The 26,577-nt window shown below is 35.6% G+C and overlaps 1 protein-coding gene and 1 non-coding gene across 2 annotated transcripts in view; both read left to right on the plus strand.

Annotated features, from left to right (window-relative positions):
* Positions 1–26,577, plus strand: part of LOC116412777 (uncharacterized) — a 48,622-nt gene that overhangs the window by 12,407 nt on the left and 9,638 nt on the right. Inside the window, exons 4-8 of the mRNA XM_052901961.1 lie at positions 1,560–1,702; positions 6,544–6,726; positions 20,958–21,236; positions 25,056–25,186; positions 26,067–26,286. Coding sequence (XP_052757921.1) covers positions 1,560–1,702; positions 6,544–6,726; positions 20,958–21,236; positions 25,056–25,186; positions 26,067–26,286 — 956 coding nt within the window. The remainder of the gene's footprint in view (positions 1–1,559; positions 1,703–6,543; positions 6,727–20,957; positions 21,237–25,055; positions 25,187–26,066; positions 26,287–26,577) is intronic.
* Positions 9,020–9,093, plus strand: Trnai-aau (transfer RNA isoleucine (anticodon AAU)). The gene has a single exon. It is a non-coding gene; the product is annotated as a tRNA-Ile (tRNA).

Genomic DNA, 26,577 nt, shown 5'->3' on the forward strand with positions numbered 1-26,577 from the left:
TAGGGAACAAGCTATATCCCGTGACTTTACCCGCGTGAATCATATATAAAGTACCCTATATGCTAAGTTAGGGTATGACCTACCCGTGTACCAAATTTCACTGACATATGTTCTGTAGTTTTTGGGCGAAAGAAGAACAAACCTCCATTCATCCATTGTTGCAAAATTTATTATAGCATATATAATATTACTAGTGATCCGCCCCAACTTCGCATGAGTACATAGAAAATAATGTAAAATATATGTTATACGATGATAATGTAGCTTACTATAGGTAAAAAAATCGGTTAAATAGTTTTTGAGTTTTCCCATTACAAACGAACGATTCAAATGACAGAATTTCTATCGTGTCTCCTATTAAACTTTATTTTAACTCCTCTCCATCCAAAAGTTGTCTGTAAGACATCGTTTTTAGCGATAAGGCCGCCTTTTGTATATGCACATTCTGTATACTCCTTGTATACATCTCTTTGTGCTTAACAAAGTTTTTTTTAATTGTTATTATAAAAAAATCAACTCTGGGATTCTTTTTTACGAATATATTCACGATTATTGTTATAGTAATATTTTATTATTAATAATTTAATTTATTATTATTAATTATTAATAAATTATATGTTATTGATATTTTTGTGTATTACAAGTTTTTGTATTTTATACACGAAAAAATTATTAATTCACTCTTGCGCCACCTACCCATTTCTATCTGTTCTCCTTTAACCAAACGTTGTCTGTAAGAGATTGCCCTAGCGATAAGACCACCTTTTGTACCTTTATGTATGTATATATTTCAATATGTATTTATATCACCAGAGGGAGACTTTGTACAAAAGTCGATTACTTGGGTACCTCTGTCCCATTCGTGTTTCTACCGTGAAGCAGTTGTGTTTGCATGGCTGTGTTTCGGTTTGAAAGGTGGTATATGGCGTGAATTTACTGGGTACGGAGGAATAACACCTGAGTCCTCAGGAATGGCAATGTATGGGGGGGCGGGGGGGTATCATGGGCGAAACAGTATACTCTGTTATGTCCATGGTCTGCTCACTGCTCACGTCTATAGGCGACGGTTACCACTTTCCATCAGGTGGGCCGTCAGCTTGTTTGCCATTCTAAGTTGTATAAAAAAAAAAGGTTATTGTATTTCATATTTGAATTATTCTATTGACATTGTGTATTTTTTGTTTCTGGCGCAATAAAGTGTTAAATAAATAAATTCCCGACATAGAATAGGTCACCTCTTCCTTTCCTGTGGGTGTCATAAGCTACGACTAAAGGAGATTGATGGTAGGCAGTGGCGTAACAATAGGGTGGCAGGGCTGGCAAAATGCTACGGGCCCCCGACCCAAAAGGGCCTTGGCTCAAGAGACCGCGAGCTCAGAATTTTTTTTTCCCTTGTACCTGAGTATTTTATTTTACTTGAAAATAAATGAAAGGGCCCCATTAAAAGAATTTGCCGCAGGCCCCAAATGGTATAATTACGCCACTGATGGTAGAGGAATGGGTAGCAGCGTCCCTTTTAAAACTTAGTAGCTAGACTTATGCAAAGTGTTTGTCGACAGATATGCAAGACTTCGGCACGCTGTCCAGTAAGACGGTGACAGAGGTGCTGATGCTGGAAATGAAGATGGCACCAACTGCGAAAACGTACCTCGTGTCCGGGTACCCGCGCTCCATGAGGGACGTCGCGGAATATTCTGATAAGGTAAGCCTCCGTTTTATCTACAGTCTTTATTGATGGTATCTAGGGGGGCCTAACTAAGAGAGGAGGCCTGCCCTACACCACCTACAGGGCGGGCCGTCGCGTTCGATACTCGGTAATCGTACAAACGGGAACCCGGGATCCAACATAAGCGCCTCAAGGTACGTCGTGTGGTTTTTAGTGGGTACGAATCCCACACACCCCAGCTGCCCTCCCTCCGGCAGATGGGACGGTCTTGCTGAAGATTTTCCATACGAAAAAAAAGGGGGGCCACGGGGAGGTCGACTTGACAGAGTATATTTGTTGTCTGTAAGAGATTGCTTTTAGCGATAAGGCCGCCTTTTATATATGCACATACCATATAAACACTCCTTGTATACATCTATATTCTGCGCAACAAAGGGTTTATTATTATTATTATTTTTTTAATGGGTGAAAATGGTATGGTAACCCCGCCTGCGCTAACGGGATACGCAGGCGGAGCACCAGTGAAGGGTGATAGATGAGAATGAAAACAGGCCAGTTAGTCCATCATGATGAATTCATTAGGAATTAACCATGATAGTTTCCAGGGGGAACCGCGATGAGGTCGACCTGGATGGGTATATTGCTAGCAATGGGATTCTCAGTCTCATTACTAACAATCCCTTTCCCAATGGGCACTGGGACTGGTAGTCCACATTACTTAAAATCCATTCCCCTCTATTAAAAACTTACTCTTATCAGATGGAGAAAGATATAGCCTCCTTTTATCTATATATCCCGGTCACGCAGACGAAGTCGCGACTAAAAGGTAGTAGATTCAATAAAGACAGTCCGTAACCCCTTATGGCAGGGGTTCCCAAACTTATTTTGTCTACTGCCCACTTTGAGAATAAATTATTTTTTAGCGCCCCCATTTTTTCACCTACTTAAAAACCACCATTACTTCAAGATCAACAAATCACCCCCCAAGCCTCTACACAACGCCCCCATTTTTTTTCTTGGTCTCTTACCGCCCCCCTTTAGGCCTACAGCCCCAGAAGGGGGCGTTACCGCTCACTTTGGGAAAGACTGCCATATGCGACGGAAAAAGATATAGCCTACTTTTATCTATGTATCCCGGTCACGCGGACGAAGTCGCGGCTAAAAGGTAGTAGATTCAATAAAGACAGTCCGTCAAAAATCGGTAACAATACAATTTTGTGTCAAGGGCAGTAGGGAGGTATTCAATATTACAAATTGTCCCCTGTGTACACTACTACATCGATTGCGTCTTGTTTGGACAAGTAACTGTCGGTTATACTCGTATTGGGCACATGTACGAGTTTCGAGTTTACACAAACGGTGTTACCATAAAAAGATAAACTTGCCACATTATTATTATTATTTCAGTTTATTTAATGTTTTTTTTTTATATTTTAATAATAATAATAAACTCTTTATTGCGCACAGTAGAGATGTATACAAGGAGTATTTATACAGAATGTGCATATACAAAAGGCGGCCTTATCGCTAAAAGCAATCTCTTACAGACAACCTGGCATAAAGAATGGATAAGTACAGAGAGAACGGTAGATGGCGCAAGTCAGACACAGTAAATACATAAATGGAATCAAACAAAATGCAAAAAATTTTAAATATAAAAATAAGATTACAATACATAAACATACATATATAATATAAATAATAATACATAAACATAAATACATTAATATACTAAATAGATCAAGATAAATCACACATAGTAAACGTCAAAGCAAATTAGAGAGATAGGTAATGAGATTGTACCAGCCTCTTGAACGAGGCAAGAGATTGCGCTGATCTAATAGAAAGAGGTAAGGAGTTCCAGAGACGGATAGCTTGGGTAGTGATAGAATAGGAATAGAATTTAGAAGAATGAATAGAAGTTACTAAATGATTATTTCTTGTAATTATTTATTTTTATAATAAGTTTACTATTGTAATCTTTTGAAGGTAACAATAAAGAGTATCTATCTATCTATCTAAACGAAGGGATCTCGCGCTGCCCAATGTACGACCCTGAGAATCGACATGAATACTTTGATGTTAAAACTCATTAAATTAATAATAATGTAAGCAACGCAATGGCAACGCATGGGGGGTATCATGAGCGAAACAGTATACTCTGTTATGTCCATGGTACTGCTCATGTCTATAGGCGACGGCTACCACTTTCCATCAGGTGGGCCGTCAGCTTGCTTGCCATTCTAAGTTGCATAAAAAAAAAAAAAGCGTAATTATGTCTACTTACCTTGCATTTATATAATTTTACGTTCGATTTGTAATTAGATTTTTTATTATTCTTTATTTTATTAATTGTATTACCAAATGTTTCATATTTACTTTGTTAATAGTATTTTGAATGTTTCAATGTTAATGTACTCGTAATTGCTAGCTAATTACCTGTTCTTAAGTTGTTGCACGCCTGATAGGGTATGACTGTTGATACTGATGTCAAGTCCAAAGCAATGGTTACTGCTATATGTATGTACACAGTTAGCAATAAAATTCTATTCCATGGTATCATGGGCGAAACAGTATACTCTGTTATGTCCATGGTACTGCTCATGTCTATAGGCGACGGTTACCACTTTCCATCAGGTGGGCCGTCAGCTTGTTCGCCATTCTAAGTTGTATAAAAAAACCATTTCATTTTCATTACATTATGAACAGTCCCTGGGCACGTGTTCTAGTAATGTAATTGTACTGAAGTTGAAGATATGCGTTGATCAGTATCGTTCTCTGATAGATATCTTTCGTTAAAAGGTCGCAGTAAACACACTTAATCCAATTACCGTTAATTAATTAAAAACCATTATTTAAGAAGTAGAAGTTGGCTCATCGTGTATGTGTCTCGGCATAGAATGGGCCCCTCTACCTTTCCCGTAAGTGTCGTAAGAGGCGACTAACGGAGAGCGAGGGATGGGCAGCAGCGTCCCTTTTAAAACATCTGTAAAAGCCTAACTGCGGTTGCCAACCCGCCTGCCAAGCGTGGCAACTACTGGCAAAACTCCCCTTATGGGGAAGGCTTATGTCCAGCAGTGGACAGTTGAAGGCTGAAATAATAATTTAAGAAGTAATTGTAACTCGAATAAATCGTTTTACTTAATTGTATAATAGCAGCTTTTACCCCCAGTAATTATTTACTTACATGAATATTTAAAACTGTTAAAAATTTCAACGCATGGGGGGTATCATGGGCGAAACAGTATACTCTGTTATGTCCATGGTACTGCTCATGTCTATAGGTGACGGTTACCACTTTTCATCAGGTGGACCGTCAGCTTGTTTGCCATTCTAAGTTGAACTCGTATATATATATATATATATATATATATATATATATATATATATATATATATATATATATATATATATATATATATATATATATACTAGCTGACTTGGCAAACGTTGTTTTACCATATACATTATTTCTAGAACTATACATCGAAAATATATCGTATTACAATTATATTCGATTGTCATCTTGCAACCCTATTGCGGCATATAAAAATTGCGACAATTGCGAATAAACAACAGGGGTTGTTCGTAAAAGCACGAAAATTTGAATTTGTATGTAATTTATCGTACTACAAATTTGAAGTTGTATTGAAGTAGCGCAGGCGAGGCTACCATTCCGTTGTCAATTATATCTTAGACCTTTTAAACCTTACCTACAGACCTTTTATTATGACCTGGTACGTTCTATATCCACTTTGAATGAGACTGTCAGCTGACGTCACCAAGTCGCACTGCTCGTCGCATTATCCGCAAACTCTTTTTAGTCACCGTTGCGGCAATCAAAGAACCTACCTGAACAATATATGTAGCCAGTGAATGATTCATGCTTCTGAAAGAACTCTGAGTAATGATGCGCTGATTGAAAAATGTTTTTAGGGTTCCGTACCACCTAAGAAAAAAACGAAACCCTTTGTGATCCTACCACTTCGCTGTTTGTCCTTCCGTCTGTCAAGACCATTTTTCATAGGAACGCGTGGAGGTATCATGTTGAAATTAATATCATACACTTAGGTCTGCTATCTCCTAAAGCAGTGAAAAATCAAGCTTCTAAATCGACGCAATCAAAAATGCGGTCGTTTATGTTCCATTTATATCGCATAGTAGCGCCCGGTCCGGCTTCCCACGGGTGGACATCATTACAACATTTTACACTTTTTAACATAATATCTTTCGACTGGGGGAAAAGGGATTGTTAGTAATGGAGACTGAGAATCCTATTGCTAGCAATATATCCAACCAGGTCGACCTCCTCGCGGTTCCCCCTGGAAACTATCATGGTTAATTCCTGATAAATTCATCAAGATGGGCTAACTGGCCTGTTTTCATTTTCATCTATCACCCTTCACTGGTGCTCCGTCAGCGTATCCCGTTAACGCAGGTGAGGTTACCACTCCATTTTCATCCAATAAAAAAAAATATCTTTCGAATGTAATATACCTACGATTTGAAAAATTCAAAAAGTAATCTGCAGATATTGAAACAATCTTGAATACAAAATAATTTATTTCGATAAGGATTAATAAATAGGTGTGAATAACATGTACAACGCGACAGCGTTATTTTTTCTATTTCTATGACTTATTAAATTCGTAATATCTATTGAATGTAATCGCCGATTTGAATAATTCAAAAAGTAATCTACATAAATTGAAACAGTTTTGAAAACAATATGATTTATTTGGATAAGGGTTTAAACTGAAGTATGAATAACATGGTGAGGGTGTCCATAGAAGAGCCAAACTGACCGACATAACCCGAAGGACAAGCAAACAATTCTTTTAGAATGATTGTTATTGAAAAATCCTCTATCCCCATAGATCCAGACCATCAACGGCGTGGTGCTGGTGAGTTGGCGGCAGCGAGTCCTCGAACGACAGATCGAGTATGGAGCGCGGCTCGGCCACGTAGTGCTGAGCCTCGCCCGGATGGAGCTCAGCAACTTTTACAAGAACGTCATGCCCGTCGCCGACTACTTCGACCAGAGCAATATGCTGATATCGGTGAGTGGACCTACTTCTCTTTGTTATAAGGTTCAAAATGCTTTACCTCACTGCGTCGATTACTTAGGTCAGAGAAACTAATTTCGGTGTTTGGACCTTCTTTCGTTGTAATTAAATTCAAAATGCATTACTTAATATCGGTGAGTGAACCTTATCTCGATGCAATTGGGTTTAAAATGCATTACTTAGCTAAAAACTGAAAACAATGATTAAATATAGATGAGTGGACCTTTTCTCGTTGTTATAAGATTCAAAATCTATTGTGTAATTGAAAATAATTATTTTTCAGGGCTAGTTTCAAACAGATTGAGTTATTCTCATTTCTAGGCTGTTTGTATGCAAGCGTTACTAATATTATAAACTACATAGTTTTGCCAAACTGCGATTGTCAACCTGCCTACTGCCAAACGTGGCAACTACTAGCAAAACTCTTAACGGCTGAAATGATAATAAAATAGCTTTTTGCCCGCTGGTTCGTACGCGTGGATTTAAAAATAAGAAAATATATGAAATAGACTATTTCTAGATGGTATTGCCAGATAAAACATATCCTAGTTTGAATGTAGATAGTTATATAAAGCAAACTAAATAATTCTAGTTATGTATTAATAAGTACACCTATCCCCCGATTTACACGGTATTTGTTTTACACGTTTTCGCTTTTACACGGTTTTCCAAATAAGTTTTTTTTGTTTTTATATATAAATGCTACTGTGTTTGAACACGTGCGCTGTGTAACTACACATCTCACGGGGAATCCCGAGCTTATGTGCTGACTTGCTGCACATGCACACTGTGTCTGTATTTCTTCGCATAAAATTAAAGTTTTATCTACGGAAAATTGTATTTGAGTGAAAGTTTCACAGTGTCAGAAAGATTTAATTTTTCATATTCGTAAATTACAAGTGAGTGCATAATTATGATTTTTATAAATTAACATAAATTAAAAAAAAAATATAGGCTTATAATGTCGAAAGAAGTTAAAAGAAAAGTTATTACTTTAGAAACTAAAATCGAAATTTTGGATCACTTACGAAAGGAAGATAGAGTAGTAGATGTTGCAAAATCATATAACATGAACGAAGCTACAATAAGAACTATTAGAACAAATGAAAATTTTTATTTTTATTTGTTCTAATATTCACCTAAAAATATTGAAAAAAATCACAACTGTTAAATAGCAAAATTATGCATTTTCTGCAAGCTTTTCGATTTACACGGTTTTGACTTGAAAATTTTAAATTTTCGATTTACACGTTTTTCACAGCACAATGTGTTTTTCGACCCAAAAAACAAGCGTCCTTTTTTTATATTTTTATTTAGTAGGATAAATCATTATAAAGGTGAGAGTAGAACTCCCGACGATCAAATCTTACGTATCAGAAAGTCAATAAAAACAGTGGGTTGACGTCAGGCAGAATGTACAAAACGTACGTGTAAATCGGGGGATAGGTGTAGTTTATAAAATCATTTCTAATATTAATAAGACAAAAAACTCCATTAATAAAATAACAAACCTGGAATTAAATATCCGGGACCATAAAAAAACACCATAATCACGATAATATAATACATAGTAATAATATAATAATAATATACTTTATTATTCAGACTACAATTTGGTCCATTTTGTTAGTAACAGTTTTCTCACAAACTATGTTAGTAAAAAAGAAAAGCAAATTAATTAAAGCAGTTCACTCAGATGTGAGCCAGCCGACTAGAACAGCATCTGAATGAAATGCCCAATTATAAGCGAGTTATATTTATCGCCTATTACTTTTAGGATAATACCATATAGAGTAATACCAATGAGGTAACAATAGTTATGAAAGCAGGTAATGATGATTTTTTGTTACGTAACCAATGTTTCTTACTTACTATTATTTCTGGGAGGGAAGGGATTGTTAGTAATGGAGACTGAGAATCCCATTGCTAGCAATATAACCAACCAGGTCGACCTCCTCGCGGTTCCCCCTGGAAAATATCATGGTTAATTCCTGATGAATTCATCATGATGGGCTAACTGGCCTGTTTTCATTCTCATCTGTCACTTTTCACTGGTGCTCCGCCAGCGTATCCCGTTAGCGCAGGCGGGGTTACCATACCATTTTCACCCATAAAAAAAAATTCTGATAAATACTTGGACATGGATATTACAGTGCATAAATTTTCTGTTATCAATGTCATGTAATTAATAAATTGGATATCATTATTTATCATTTCTAATCTTATTTAAATATACAAATAAATGTACACGGGAATCTGTTAAAGAATTTCGAATACGCTCCCAACCGGCCCATTAGCTCAGTTGGTTAGAGCGCCGTGCTAATAACGCGGAGGTCATGAGTTCGATCCTCTCATGGGCCACTTCTCTTTTTTTTCCATTTTTATATATTATTCATTACTTTAAAGTTATTTTTATATAAATATAAATATAAATTAAATATATATATATATATATATATATATATATATATATATATATATATATATATATATATATATTAATATACATATCTTTATGTACTGCTAATTTTATATTATGAGTTTTTTTTATATAAAACCGCGGACTAAAGACTACTTATTTTATTTTATTTATTTCGCGCACATATGTAGCAGAAGTTTATAGATACAAACTTAAAACATAATTTTTCAGTACACTAATATATTGGTCAGGTTAATGTGGCATAACATGTGCACACAGGGAGGGGGGAGGGGGGGAAGGGATTGTTAGTTAAGTCTAACAAATGATTTATAATTTATGTAAATATTTATTTCATATTTATAGTTTCCGTTTAGTACTACTACTGCCCACTCACTACTTCTTATGCCACTGTGTTACGTTGACTGGAAGAAATCTCTTTTAGAGATAAGTTCGCCTTTGTTAACATTGTTATTGACTTATTGTTGTTACTGTATGTTTTAGTGCAATAAAGTAATATATATATATAAATATATATATATATTACAGTATACGCGCACATTACTAGTTGTAAAGTTAATATTTTATTTAAACTCGAAAGGTCCTATTTCCCATCGACCGTCATAGTTAGTTTGTCTTATAAAATAATAGGTACTCACTAGTCAAACATACAGTAGTTGTTTAATTAAATTGCCGGTTGGAGCTATTCCGTTTGCATAGTTTATAAGGAAATCACTAGTAGTGCTCCTGTACGTTTCACTATTATTATGTCTTGTTAATATTTCAGTTTATGGCCTGCTTATTACGATTGACACATACGAATAGATGCCATGTATGTTCACAGTTTTGTTTTTTAATGGCTAAGAATGAAATAATGATCTTACAGTTGATGCGCACAATGTGTTTTTCGACCCAAAAAACAAGCGTCCTTTTTTTATATTTTTATTTAGTAGGATAAATCATTACAAAGGTGAGAGTAGAACTCCCGACGATCAAATCTTATCTGGTTCAGAGATATGGTTTTTTTTTTTTTTTATTTTAATTCTATGGAAATCAGAAAGTCAATAAAAACAGCTATTATAAAAAAACTATTCCCAAAGTGGGTTGACGTCAGGCAGGCGGCCGGTCGTAAAACTATAAACCAAATCTTTTTGTAATATGGATAAAACCATATTACGCCAACCACAAATAATAATTGGGATAAGGGTAGGAAGATGATGATAAAAAAAAAACTATTCAATCTTAATTAGCCCTGTGTAAAAGTTCAAATTTTCTTTTATATAAAAAAAATTGCAGGAATTTAGCCAGCTTAGGTATGGAGAAATTTAATTTTGACCTCAATTTTGAAATTATTTTTTTTTTCTTGATATTCTTTGGGTGGCTGGATTCAAAAGGCGCTATCGGTTTAAATTGGCGGGACACCAGTGAGGGATGATAGGTGAGGAAGCGAGTCAGTTGGCCCATCGTCACAAATTAACATTAACCACAATAATTTACAGAATCCCTTTCCCCCCAGCTTCTATTATTGTAATGAGTTCATGAACGTAAATTATTCGTAATAATTTGACGTTCATAAGCGGCTAAAATGTCCTACATGAATAAATGATTTTTGAATTTTGAATTTTGAATTCATAAGCGCTTGTAAAGAGTATTTTTATGTATTATCCATGTAAATCTAAAATACTATTTAAAATCAAAACCCAAAATATTGGTGATATGTGACATTTTAGTTTGCTGTCAGAGCGAGAGAAAGAAAGAGAGAGAGAGAAAGAAATTTTTAAATAAATCATTTAGAAATGTTGAAAATCTTAATTTTTTTTTAATTACATATAATTTAGATGTTGCCACACTGTCGGCATGAATTTTTCCTAAGATGTATTTAGAACAATTTTTTGATTAATATTCGTTAAAATGGACTACAAAACTCTTATAAAAAAATAGAATAAATAAATGAAAACAGGAAAAAGAGACAAAACACAAACGGAGTGAAAGAGAGAGAGAGACAAAGTTTTAATATGAACTAACTTATTGCCCGTTATACTTCGTACTGACGTGATTTTAGAAATAGGAATACCAATAAATTAGACGAACTTTAAGGCTTTAAGATAAAACATACACCAGATGTTAAGTTGTACCATCGGCAAATACAATTGTGGAAACCGCATCCGAATTAATAGAACCATAGCCATGCAAATACAACTGCTTTACGGTTGAAACACTAATGGGATAGAGGTACCCAAGCAAACGACTTTTGTACAAAGTCTCCCTCTGTGAGATAATAAACGTGCAGACAGACAAAATTTCTAAAAATTATTAATTTATATTGTACTACTCCTTATTAAGATTTTATACATTTTTCTTAAATATCTTCCATGTACAGGCATCATCTAGTTACAACTTTCAACCGACTTCAAAAAGAAGAAGGTTGTCAATTCGGATGTATTTTTTTATGTTTGTTACCTCATAACTCCGACAATTATAAACAGAGTTGGAAAATTCTTTTTTTTTTATCTGAAAGGTTATATAAAGAATATGATTGAAGTAACATACAAAAGATGGGGGGAAAGGGATTGTTAGTAATGGAGACTGAGAATTCCATTCCTAGCAATATACCCAACCAGGTCGACCTCCTCGCGGTGCCCCCTGGAAACTATCATAGTTAATTCCTGATGAATTCATCATGATGGGCTAACTGGCCTGTTTTCATTCTCATCTCATCTCAGCGTATCCCGTTAGCGCAGGCGGGGTTACCATACCGTTTTCACCCATCAAAAAAAATCTTCCTCCTTTCGTCACGTAACATACAAACAAAAGCAACGGACGAATTTAGAACCTCCTCCCCACGTTCAGCGCATATTTTGCTTACATTTGTCGCGTCACAACACACTGACATTGTCCGTTGACCGGCCGAATCGATCGGTGTGTCGGCCATGCTTTATTGATGGCCATCGATTTGTCATGGCTACTGACGACATGTCATAATCCATTAGTGGACACTTGACACTGTTGACATCGCGAACTCGAGTGACAACAAAATCTGACCGTTCCAACCGGCGGCTATGGCACATTAACGAAATTAAATTTGATTAAATTTTTTTTTTTCCAAGTGATCACATAATGCCCACCACAATCATAATAGTTTGTGTTTGTATACATTAAGAGACTTTGTATCGAATTGGATTCGTATAGAATATTACTGTACTATAATTAAACAATCGTGTCCCACGAAAACAAAAAAAAAAACTTATTTATTTTAATCTTAAACTGAACTACTCAACCTTGATAAATCTTTTAGCAATTGATAGGGTTTGGGAAATAAAAAATAGAATGCACATTGACGTTTACCAGTGAAGGATGCTGGTCACCAGTGAGGAATGACAAATGAGGATGAATGTGGACCAGTTTTTTTTTATACCACTGAGGTGGCAATCAAGCATACGGCCCACCTGATGGTAAGTGGTTACCGTAGAACTTACCGTCAGTTAACTCATCATGACGAATTTCATAATATGATTTCCAGTGGGAACCGTGTGGAGGTTAACCTACTTTGGCATATTGGTAGTAATGAGGCTAAATGTCCATACAAATAATCCCCCCCCCCCTCCAATCGATGGGGGTTATTGCCATGTCAATTATTTATTAGTTTTACTTAAATCATTTAAGCTAAATGTTCAACTAACGTCGCCTTTCTTCTGTATCTTTTGTTTGGAAGACAATTTGGTAATTTTAACAGAAATGGAGTGGACACGGAAATTACTATGAATAGAGATGAGAGAAAGATGAAAAGAGGAAAACATATTACACCGACTCTAAATAAATAATTAATATGATGATAAGGGAGATGGTGATGAAGCAGCCATTTTTCTTTGCGGAGCAATTTTCTGTTTATTGTAAAACATGATAATACTCGAAGACTTACAATTACGGCATGTAAATTAAAATGTAAGATGTTTACAAAACATCTTGTCCGTCATTGGCACGCTTATTGGTAATGGGATTATATTTTTTTATTATCAAAATGTCTATGTATCATATGGTCCTGGCATAGAATGGACAACATCTTCCTTTTCCGTGGGTGTTGTAAGAGGCGACTAAGGGAACTCAATAGTCGAATGATGAACAGCAGCATTCCTTTAAAAACACTTGCGGCTGCCAACCCGCCTGACAATCGTGGCTATTGCTATTACTGGTTATTAAATCTTAAATTCTCTTTATGGGGAAGGCCAGTGTATATAATAATAATCGTTATTTTTATCAAAACATACATACCTACATAATGTGATTTACTCAGAGAAGTAAAGCATTTAAGGTTCTTTGAATTCTTCGGATTGATATTTGCTGCTGAATTTCAGCATCGTACAACCCAAAAACTAAAGTTTCACCCCAACCATCTGAACGAGTAGCGGTCCTCCACCATGCGTTTTTCAAGGCACTTCCTTTCACACACAACCACGCTTTGTAATTAACAGCCATCAGCGGTATTTCCGAACCGATACGACATGGTAACCTTCAAGAAAATAGCATATTCCTATTTAAAAGGCCGGCAGCATACATGCAATTCTAACGGTGTTGCAGGTGATAATGGGCGGCGGTCATCGCTTACCTTTAATTGAGCCACATGCTCGTTTGCCCCCTGTGTCATAAAAAAAGTATTATTATTTATTACATAAATATTACCTTTTTTATGTAATTTTTGGATTTAATTTCGTGTTTTAGTTTATATCGAAAATGACCCAGTAAATGGAGCTTACCATTTCGTTCGTCATAAATCCTATCATAAAAATCCAAAGGAACAATACTTTAGCATTTTTAATATTTTTAAACGGTATGTATCATATAATTTTAACATCAAAGTGTTCGTTCGGACCCGATATTTCGGAAAACATTTCATGGTAGGCCCTCTGATAAATCTATTCTTCCCCACTAAAACCGCTTTCCGGGACGGTAGAATAATAAAAAAGTGTCCATTCATTCAAATTGAATCCATTTATATAAAGATTATAATATAATTATTCTATTCTATTCTGTTACATTACAATGAATATGACGAGCTACCGTGTAACCGGAAAGGTGTACGTATGGAGTACCAACCTACGAGTATATTGATTGGTCACATAAAACTCACCAATTGCTGTCGCCATTATAAATATTTGACTATTTTATACACGGATATTGATCTGCATTGAAGTGACTTATGTTTTAACCGACTTTAAAAGGGAGATGTTTCTATTAAACTGTATTTTCTGTGCGGTTTGTAATACTTTCCGTGCCGTGTGGTCCCGGCATAGAATAGGCCACCTCTTCCTTTCCCGTGGGTGTCGTAAGAGCCGGTTAAGAGAGGGCGAGGGATGGGCAGCAGCGTCTCTCTTAAAACATCTCTAAAGCCCTGACTACGGTTAACAATTCACCTGCCAAGCGTGGCAACTAATTGCAAAACCCCCTAAGGCGGAGGCTTGTGTTCTCATTTTCAGTCCAGTAAGTGGAGCTAAACATTTCGTTCGTAATAAATGCTACCATAAAAGTCAAAAGGAACGATGTTTTAACATTTTTAAATTTGCCTTCAAAAGAACAAAACGCTGATATTCTATTGTGGCCAAAAGCGAGTAAGCGAATAAGAATTGATAATGGCATGATAACTTTTTTTTATGTAACTTAGAATGTTTGCCATTACCCCACATGTGTTACCATTCCTGAGAACTAAGGTCTTATACCTCTGTACCCTGTAAGTTCACTGCCATATTCCACCCTTCAAACCGAAATACAGCCAGCCACGCTTCACGATAGGAACACGAATGAGACAGAGATGCCTAAGCAAACGACTTTTGTACAATGTCTCCCTCTGATCCGCCAGCTCCGCCAGCGCCTACATGGTGGAGCAAACTGGTGGTGGTAAGAGATGATAGATGAGAATGAAAATGCAGCTCAGTTAGCTTATCGTGATGAATACATTTGGAATTTAACACAATTGTTACCAGAGAGGACCACAAGGTGGGTAACTGACATAGTATATTGCTAGCAATACGTTTGCTTGTTCGCATTACTAACAACCCCTTCCTCTCATAGAAACATCAGTATTAAATATACAACAAACAGTGTAAGTAAAGAGAACAGGTAAAATAAAATAAAAATGACTTGCATTGTATCAACACAGACTTATATTAGCCTATATTCTGTAAATTACAGAGTAACCCTTGTGCTAAGTATTACAAGTATATAGTGTAGTGGCGTGGGACAGAGCAAGTGTCTCCGACACGCCGTTAAAATTTAATAGCTCACGCTGTTTTTTCCTTCCAATTTTCACAACTGCCTATTCTTAGGGACGTGAAATTGGAAAACGTTAAAATGTATATTATAATTAAAAGATCGATAATATTGATCGCAACTGTAATCTCAAACACTGCCCAATATAGAAAATTTACCGCCATTTATTTTTTATTTTTTTTTTTATTTTGTTTTCTCTATCAATACGAAAGGCAAAAGGACTGAGCCTTTGACAACGACGGAATTATCTGTTAATTTTTAAATACAATTTAACAATTTTCAATATTTCTGGTTGATTATTTAAAAAGTACTCTAACCGAATTAAAATTATATCTTACAATATGTGTCTTATTAAACTGTCATTGAAAATTTAGGTTTTGATAGTCGAATAGTTTTCAAAAACAAATAGAAAATAGGCGCAAAATTTCCAATGGTTGTTCGTTTATTAAATAGTGAACGAAAAGATCAATAAACAGCGGAAAAATAGAAAATTGTACGCTTTGTTTTGTGATTAACGTTTTCATTTTTAAAGTGAATATCAGAACACTTTATTAAACTTTATTAATTAATAACACCAGAGGGAGACTTCGTACAAAAGTCGATTGCTTGGGTACCTCTGTCCCATTCGTGTTTCAACCGTGAAGCAGTTGTGTTTGCATGGCTGTGTTTCGATTTGAAGGGTGGGATATGGCGTAAATGTAAATTCACGGGTACAGAGGAATAACACCTGAGTCCTCAGGAATGGCAACGCATGGGGAGTACCAAAGGCGAAACAGTATAGTCTGTTATGTCCATGGTACTGCTCATGTCTATAGGCGACGGTTACCACTTTCCATCAGGTGGACCGTCAGCCTCAGCTTGTTTGCCATTCTAAGTTGAATAAAAAAAAACTTTAATTATCATTTAGAAATACCTGTCGAAAATTGTTCAATTATAATTGACAGATAATGTCTGTTTTTTTTTTACCTACATAATATGTTTTACGGCTCTGGACGCAGATCCTTTTGAGTTTTTAATGAGAGGTGGCAAAATTTAGAACTACGGCCGTCAATCACCCTGAATTTTGCCGTCTCGTTTATGCCATTCTGGGCTCATGTTTTGTTTTTATTTTTTTTATGCAATTTAGAATGACAAACAAGCTAGCACCTGATGGAAAGTAGTAACCGTCGTTTATATATATAAACGTAGACATAACAGAGTATACTGTGTCGCCTATAACACTCCTCATGCTTTGACATTCTTGAAGGCTAAAGTGTTATGCTTCTTACCCTGTAATTTCACTACAATATCCCATCCTTCAAACCGAAATACAGCTGCCTCTTAGTATTAAAACGAATGGGACAGAGGTAACCTAAGCAAACCACTTTGTACAAAGTCTCTATTTAGTCCGAATATCCGGGGGGGAAAGGGATTGTTAGTAATGGAGACTGAGAATCCTATGAGAGCAATATACCCAACCAGGTCGACCTCCTCTCGGTTCCCCCTGGAAACTATCATGGTTAATTCCTGATGAATTCATCATGATGGGCTAACCGGCCTGTTTTCATTCTCATCTATCACCGTTCACTGGTGCTCCGTCAGCGTATCTCGTTAGCGCAGGCGGGGTTACCATACCATTTTCACCCATAAAAAAAGTCTGAATATTCGGTAATTCTATAACATACTGCTCATTACTTCAGATCCACGTGTAGCATTTGGTACACGTTTATGACACTTATAAAACTATTAATTTTCCGCAGCTAATTTATTATATTCATCATTCAATTATTATTCAATATAATAATATTGAACCATAAGCGATATTTGTATTCATGACTAAATTAAAGTGTTGATATACCTCCCCATTACATTATATTTATTTATATTTTATAATAATTTGAATACAATTTCCATTATTTATATTATATTATTATTTATATTGTTAATATCTTTACTCATTTAATAATTTAATTATATTTTAATGTTTGTCAAACACAAGGCATGCTGTGGTTGCCTATAATGTAAGAACGGTGAGATCTGAGCTGCCAGTGTATTGTATTAAAACTTAGCTTTATTGTAGCTGTGTCTTATGTTGGTAATCCTGTAAATAAATAAATAAATAAATAAATAAATAACTGCTCAATTCACTGATTGCTCAGCAGCCAGATATTTATATAATTAATGACAAAATACATATATTTTAAAAATGTTGTTTAAAATTTAATAGTGCGCCACCTACCCTTTGTTTTTTCTTTCTTTTCTCAATGTTCTCTACCCAAAGGTTGTCTGGAAGAGATTGCTTAGCGATAAGGCCGCCTTTTGTATCATTTCTTATTACAGTTAAATGTGTTTACTATTTTATAAATGGTGCAATAAAGTGTACATATATAAATAAATTTTTAAGTTTGTAAAATAAACCCATGGCTCACTATACGTTTTGGGAGACTGTAAGTGTGGTGAGTAATTTTCAAATAAATAAATATATATTGACACAATACAGTCCTACATCTACATCTACACTAATGTTATAAAGAGGGCCACCAGATTCACCATCAGATAAGCTGTATGCTTGTTTGCCACTTTCACGGTATAAAAAACAATTTATTAAAAAAAAAAATTAACATGGCCTGTTAGGCAAACACATTGTTAAAATTAATATTCAAATAATAATAATTTTTATTTGAGAACCCATAAAACGGATCTATTGCCATAATAATAATTGATTTTTGAAAAAAATTAAAAAAAAAAGATTTTGTTAAAAATTTCGTAACTATACATTATATTTTAATGTAATAAGTTACAGCTACTCATGACTAAGGGTCTTAGATGGTTTCGAAACTAAAATACATGTAAGTTGAACCGGTTATTACACGAAAAAAAATTGTTATTTTTTTTTCCTTGTGACGTGAATAAAAAATTGAGCCCCGAAGCATTGTAATCGAACGTTGTAACCCAATTTCATCGCCATCTACCTATTATTGCATAAGAAATGACATATTTGGGTCACCGAAACATATAACTAGGCGATAACTAAAAATTCATAACAGCCGCCAACCGACGGACCGCGCGGTGGAGCGCAGTTTGACATCAAAAACAATTTATTATTTAACTAGCCGCCCGTCCCGACTTTGCACGGGTTAACATTTTTATAACATTTTAAAAAGTGGTTACTGTAATATAACGATAACAAATGGACATATGGTGTCACGATAATTTTACATCTGCATAGGTATTGCGACTCTAATTAGAATTAAGTTCTATTTATATATACTACTAGCTGTTTCACCTAGCGCTGCTCATGTGAATCGGTATATAAAATATCCTATGAGTTTTTTGGATATATAACCTATTCAGCCAATTCAACTGATCGGTTATTTTATAGCATTTTTATGTGATTCTTTAGATTGATATAACTTTTTTATTTGTGGACCGATTGAAATAAAACAAACATTAAATGTTAAGTGTAGCAAACAGCAACGCAGTAATGAACCGCATTCAAATCGGTTAAGCCATTTCTGAGATTAGCGTGCACAAACGTACAGACAAACAGACAAAATTCTAAAAACCATTGTTTTGAGTTCTATTGCGTTTATAAAGCCTCCTATAATAGTTTTTCTTATATATCTTCCATGTACAGACAGCGACCAGTTACGAATTTATTGTATGTATTGATTAAATATAAACAAGCAAACATGAGCAGACCAATTCCCACAAGCGCCACCCGTTCATGAGTATGACAGATGAGCCAGCCATCTTTAAGTTCTACTTAATATATCTCTACCCGAATCATTTACACATAAGTTTATTTATTTATTCAATTCTCTATTGCATCAAAAACATAAAAATAAACAATGACATATAAACAATTCAACTAAAATATAGTAGCGTGAAGTACAGGTTAAAATATACATGTAATTTTCATCTTAAAGCCATATGACTTACAGCTTACAGGGATAGGTGCTGTGCACTATAAGCCACTATATCGTTGGATTTATTTCTAATGTATATCTCTTATCTTTATTCCCGTAGTTTATCTTATATATTTATCACTGTTTTATGTATTATTCTTATATATTTATACATAACATCTCTTGCACACATGTGTCCGTGAGTTACGTATTTAGGGCCTACCGAAAATCAGTGTCGTAGCTTCAGATTTGAAACTGCGACATATGCTGAGTTAGGTCCTTTGCACAAACACTGCTACATTCATTTTGTTTTTTTTTTTATATGTTTTTCTTTTTATTCTAAATTCATAGTAAAATAGTAATGTTATTATTATAATTGGGTAATCTTTGTTATGATGTTGTTTTGTTATATATAATATGTATAATTTATATTATTTTTCTTAAAGAGCGATTGTATTTAATTAATGATATTATTTAAATGAAAAGTTTGTTTAGTGTATGTGTAAATAAATAAATAATTTGTTTCAAGAAAAAATTATAGAATAGAATAGAATAGAAACATTTATTACCATACAATTACAATATAAATAACATATACAAAAAGTGTCCCATACTCGGCAAAAGGAACCGGCTCAGCTGATGCTGTGAGTGTCCCAACGCAATGTGAACAGCTGCACAGCGCTGGTTTTCAGCCAGTCCCTGTCTTAACGAAACAACCAAAGTGCAGGGTACCACTGTACATTACTTTTTACAAGAATTATTTCTCGATACTAATTAAAAAAATACTTTTGTACAAAGTACAAAAGGCGGTGTTATCGCTAGGGCAATCTCTTACAGACAACCGGTACAGTTTACCGTTACGCCGCATCGATTGATTTTTTAATTTCTGACCTGTGATACAAAACATGTGTTATTTGACGGTTCGTGATAGATCTATAAACTAATTATGGGTATTGAATAACTGATACGCCTATAAATACAGGAACTGTAGCAGCCGTCGGTCTCACGCGGACATTTCCTTTTAACTTAGATAAATATAAGTTTATAAAGAACTTGAAATGACTCCCCTACTAGATGGAGTGACGACCTGACGTACATTGCAGGGAGTCAGTGGATGCAGGTGGCTCAGGGCCGTTCTTTATGGCAGTCTATGGAGGAGGCCTATGTCCAGCAGTGGACGGATAATGGCTGAAATGATGATGAATGAGAATTTGTATGTATATTACAATGCTCAATCATAATAAAATGAAAATAAAAAAATTGTCAACAAATTAAAAAAAATATATTTAGAGGTGGGTCACCCTTATCATTGAGGGTATAAAAATAGATGTTTGCTGATTCTCAGACCTACCCGATATGCACACAAAATTTCATAAGAATCGGTAAAGCCGTTTCGGAGGAGTTTGGTAACAAACACCGCGACACGAGAATTTTATATGTTAGATAGAAATTTTAGTTGTTGAAATTAGATACTAGATGGCCTTGTTAATTATGTCTCTCTCTTCTTTTCTTATGTAAGAATTAAAAAAAAAACAATTATTCGCCCATAACACAAAGGGCGTTTACTACGCACGTGTTGCGGTCCTGAAGAGACCATAATATGACCTTTTTGAAGAACCTCATGCTGTAATCTCTATAAAAAGAAACCTTTTAATTTACAGGTAAACGGCGAACGTAATCCTGAAGAGGTCTACAAAGACTTCCGGGCTGCCGTCCTCCAGATCCTGGGGAACTTTGAAGATCAGACAGTTGTCAACGGCGTCAACGGTGTTGGAGTTGGTGCTGATGGTATACCTGGCGAGATAGTGGGAGTGGAGCCGGCGCCGTCTCCGAAGTATCAAGTGAGAGAAAGGGACAGAGGAGACGCCGTCGCACTACCTAGGGTCCCAGTGGCGCCACCTGTCCAAGAAAACAGGAACGAGAGAATTGTTACGCCAAAGGTATCTTCTTATTTTTCTTATACCATCGCTGTTTATTAAATGCCTTACCTTACCTAAGATGGGTATCTTAGGCAAGGTAAAGTAAGGCATCTTCCTTCCATTTTTTAATGGCCGGAAAATGGACTGATAGTGGTAACCTCGTCAAGACTAATTTTAAGCCAGTAATTGACGATGGGTGAGGTCGAACACTTCAATTGGCCCATCGTGACTAATTCATCAGAAATTGACTACCATGGTTTTCAAAAGGATTTAAAGAAGAATTCATATGAGCAAAGTTTGTAAGTAAAGCTATATATGCGAATTGATTTCGGAAATAGTAAAAATAATGAAGTAGATTCTCTCTAGGAAGAAAAAACATATACCAATTTTTAATACATCTGTTAAAGCCACATCTAGTTTGGTATGTTTGGTGTACATACAAACAAATAGATTATTGTTTCGGCTTCTGTAATAATAATAATCTGCCCGCATTGTACGCCGGTTTCTCTTCCTGGTGTCCTGAACACCGGCCGACTGTGCTTCTGCCAGGGTTTTGCCATCTCTCCTTAAGAGGGGGGATGTAAATTTTCCAAAAATAATAATATTAGATTTATTTATTTATTTTATTGTTCTTATTATATAAATATTTCTCATTTATCTCTGATGTACAGAGATAGTTTTGTTACAATTTACAAAGGGAGACTTTGTACAAAAGTCGTTTGCTTGGGTACCTCTGTTCCATTCTAGTTTCAACCGTAAAGCACTTGTGTTTGCATGGCTGTGTTTCGGTTTGAAGGGTGGGATATGGCTACAGAGGAATAACACCTGAGTCCTCAAGAATGGCAACGCATGGGGGGTATCATGGGCGAAACAGTATACTCTGTTATGTCCGTGGTACTGCTCATGTCTATAGGCGACGGTTACCACTTTCCATCAGGTGGGCCGTCAGCTTGTTTGCCATTCTAAGTTGTACTCGTATAAAAAAAATATATTACTAAGATTAATACGAAAGGAATTTAATATAATTTCTATAAATGTTGTCATTTCCCACATATACGAGTATATTGCTCACAGACACGTACCTGCCTACCGTAATCGATATTCACGTACCTATAGGCTATTCAATAAAAAAAACGTATCAGATACTTAACGGAGTGACTTGCCGAAAAAATACGGAGAAATCCAGGGATTGTAGAATTAACTTGAGCGAGAACGGCCACCTGTAATCTATTTTTTTTTTCCATTTGGCATTTAATAATCAAGTTTTTTATCGAATTTAGTTTCTTTAAATCAAAATCAATTTTTGCTTAAAATCAGCTTTCGTTTAGTGCAATTAGTTTAATAAAAAACATAGATATACAACAAATATTGGAAAAAGATACCAAAGAATTCATTTTTTATTACATTTACCTCACCACGTATTTTGTTAGTAATGGGTTTGATGGAGAATAATAAAAAGACATATTGACATTATTTTTAAAACTTAGTTAATTTTTTATTCATTGTTTATATACATAGGTAACGGAAAATTTATAAAGTCACTGTCTTTTTGTCGTTTTTGACAATTGTTTCGACAGAAAGCGTTTCTGTGACACAAAGCGCCGAATGTTCTATGAAAAAGGCTTCCGAATGAATTTGAAATAATTGTCGGAAACGACAAAAATACAGTTCAATCATTCATTTCCCGTTATATACGTACATAGATAAATTTTGTTCAATAAAAACTCCAGGCATTAATAAAAAAAAAGATAATTTTATACTTTTTTAATAATTAAATTAGATACCTGACTCAGGACATAGACTGATCGGCCAAATCTAGTGGTATGTGATCGTTCAACTGTAATCCACACGTCTGGCTATATTTATGGCAACAAGACAATGGTTTAGGATACCTTGACCCGCTAAATTTGGTCCAATTATAATGTTGTCAGGCTTTGAATAAATGTAATGATAAAAATGACTGTGCCGATTTTTATTTTGATATAAACCTAAACAAAGGATTAGCTTCGATTTGGAAATAGAAAATAAAAGACGTACTGCGTTAGATTAAAGTATGAATTCCTATAAATTTTCTATCTAAGCATTTTAAAACGTCGTGCGTACGTATTTGTATTTATTATCATTGTACTTGAGCTTAACTTTCAATTATGATTACGCATTGTATAGTGTAAGCCGTGTGGTCCCGGCATAGAATGGGTCAGGTAGAATTCATAAGAGGCGACTAATGTAACTTAATGGTCGAGGGATAAGCGGTAGCGTCCCTCTTAAAACATAAAAAGCAATGCGTGGCAACTACTGGCAAAACCCCCCAAAGGGCAAGCTTATGTTCTGCTGAACTGTCTACTGATGTAGACAGTTAAAGGCTGGCATGATGATGATTGTATTCTGTAATAAATTATTTTATTTATTTATTTATTCTTTATTGTACACAAAAAAATACAACATATAATATATATAAAATAAAGATGTACAACAGGCGAGCTTAACTCTGTAAGAGTCCTCTTCCAGCAAACCCTGAGTGGAAAGGAGCATTAATTACCAGCGGGCGGTGTGCGTACAATAATAATTATGAATGAATGAATGAATGAGTATACTTTATTTGCATTATACAATATAGGATATAAACAAGACAATTTACAAACATAACGATACAATTGTATAAGTACAGTAAGGCGGTCTTATTGCTGAGAACAAACTTTTCAAGACAACCTTAAGGTAATGGACTAATTGTTGTACAAGTAGGTATAATAGTGCTTTATAATTAAAAAAGCATCTTTTGCAGATTAAAAATATATAAAAATTATATACATATATACACACATATATACACAATCACATACATATATACATGTATGTGATTGTGTATTATTATTATGTATACAATTATGTAATATACGAGCCAGTATGTGCAAAAAGCAGCCAGCATTCCAATATACCGATATCTGAATATGAAACTGCATTGTAAATTATAAATAAATAAAATAAATAAAGTATTTAATTTCGGACACTATGGCAAAAAGAAAATACTTCTGACGATATGATTGGATAGGGAAAGGAATGATCGATAATGGGGTCAAACAGTTCCATTTTTTTTCTTGATGAGTGAAAATGGTATGGTAACCCCGCCTGCGCTAACGGGATACGCTGGCGGAGCGCCAGTGAAGGGTGATAGATGAGAATGAAAACAGGCCGGTTAGCCCATGATGGTGAATTTATCAGGAATTAACCATGATAGTTTCCAGGGGGAACCGCGAGGAGGTCGACCTGGTTGGCTTTATTATTATTGGAAATTGAATTGAAAATTATATATTAGTAATGGAATTCTCAGTCTCCATTACTAACAATCCCTTTCCCCCCCAAACAGTTCCATTATTAGCAATATACCGTAACAGGTCGAATTCCTTGCGGTTCCTTTGGACACCATCGTGGTTAATTCTCGTGGAATTCATCAGGATTGGCCAACTGACCTCCTTTTATCCTTATGCATCATCTCTCACTACTGCCTCGCCAGCGTAGGCTAGGGTTGCCATTCCATTTTCAACCATAAACCAAAGACACCATGATTCGATGAAATTCTAAGTTCGAATCCCATTGAGGGGCTTTGTCGACTGTTGTTTCTATGGTGTACGTAAATAATAATTATATCTGTATTAATATTTACATATATTTATTTTATTTTTATGCAACGTAAAAAGACAAAAATATCGGCTATGTGTGACAAAGGTATCCAAGCAAGTATCTAAGAAGATGACTTTTTTCTAATTAATATCAGAGGAAATTTCTAAAAAATTATTTACATTTCTAAATAGAAAATATAATAAAACTGTATATGATTTGCAGCCTGAGGTGATCAGGGTACGAGGTGCGGTCACCCACCCGACCACGGTATGGGTGGTCGGCGGACCAGGCAGCAACAAAGCGACACTGTGCCAACGCGCCGTCAACCAGCGCCAGGGGTGGACACACTTTAGGTAAGGCTCCACGGGTCGCTACATTAAAATAAACGAGTTAGGCATGAAGGATGCTATGGCCATGATAGTGTATTCAGCAATGCCCATGGTGCTGTTCATGTTTATATTATTTATTTCATAAACTCTATGAGCTTTACTGTCTCCCAATACGCTCACCCAGGAAAGAATCAGTGTAATAGATAGATAGATAGATAGATACTCTTTATTGTTTCCTCCAAAAGATTACAATAGTAAACTTATTATAAATATAAATTTCGGCCTTATCGCTAATAGCGATCTCTTCCAGGCAACCTTTGGATGGAGAGGAGTAATTATAAAAAATTTGGTGGGAGGCACGATGAAAATAACATATATAAAAAAGGAATAACACAAATAAAAGGAATAATATTAAAAAAAATATTTATCATATAACATTAAATTTTAAATCTCTGAATACTGGAAATAATGGTTTAGTAACCGCCTGTACTGTCGGTATACGCTGGAGAGCACCAGTGAGTGTAGATAGCTGAGGATGTAGATAGACAGGTAGATCATTTATTTGCATTACTTACAGCACACAAATAACAATACAAACATAAATAGTACAGACATACACGATAAAAAGAGATAAAAGAACGAAAAACGAAAAAAAAGTAACAAAAAAAGCAAATATATAAAACAACAATTTCCTTCTTTCATGCGTGTGCCATGGTAACACAAAATGGTCACAACTCAGTTTATCGCTTTGCCCTCAAAAGAGCAAAACACTGATATTCTGCTGTCATCAAGAGCCAGTCGCTGCCTATAAAACCTGGCGTACGTCTTATCTTGATACGTAATCTACGGACGAAGTTGCAGGCAAAAGCTAGTCATAAATAAACATTGCGATATTTGTACACAGCCTCGGCCAGCGCCTGCGTACGCTGGCGGACGCTGGCGGTGGTCCGGCGTCGGACGGCGCGCTCGCCCGCTCGGCCGTCAGCGGCGGCGAGCTGGCGCCCAACGACCTGGTGCTGAAGCTCGTCAGGGCGGCCGTCACCGACGCGGCCAGGAGCGGACACGGGCTCGTCCTGGATGGCTACCCGCGGGACTTGGAGCAGATGGACAATTTCCAGAGAGAAGTTAGTTATTCTTCTGTATTGTAACTGCTGTTTGGTCGTGTGGTCCCGGCATAGAACAGACCACCCCTTCCTTTTTAGTGGTTGTCGTAAGAGGCAACTAAGGGAGGGCGAGGGATGGGTAGTAGCGTCCCTCTTAAAATATCTTTAAACTCTGACTGTGGTTGCCAATCCGCCTGCCAAGCGTACCAACTATTGGGAAAACCCCCCAAGGGAGAGGCTTATGTTCAGCAGTGGGCATTTAAATGTAATTGTTTATATTGACTTTACTCACGTTTCAAAGTTCTGGGATGC

This window comes from Galleria mellonella, unplaced genomic scaffold (genome assembly GCF_026898425.1).
Source record: "Galleria mellonella isolate WM207_F2 unplaced genomic scaffold, CSIRO_AGI_GalMel_v1 utg83, whole genome shotgun sequence".
In the NCBI taxonomy this organism is placed as follows: Eukaryota; Metazoa; Arthropoda; class Insecta; order Lepidoptera; family Pyralidae; genus Galleria; species Galleria mellonella.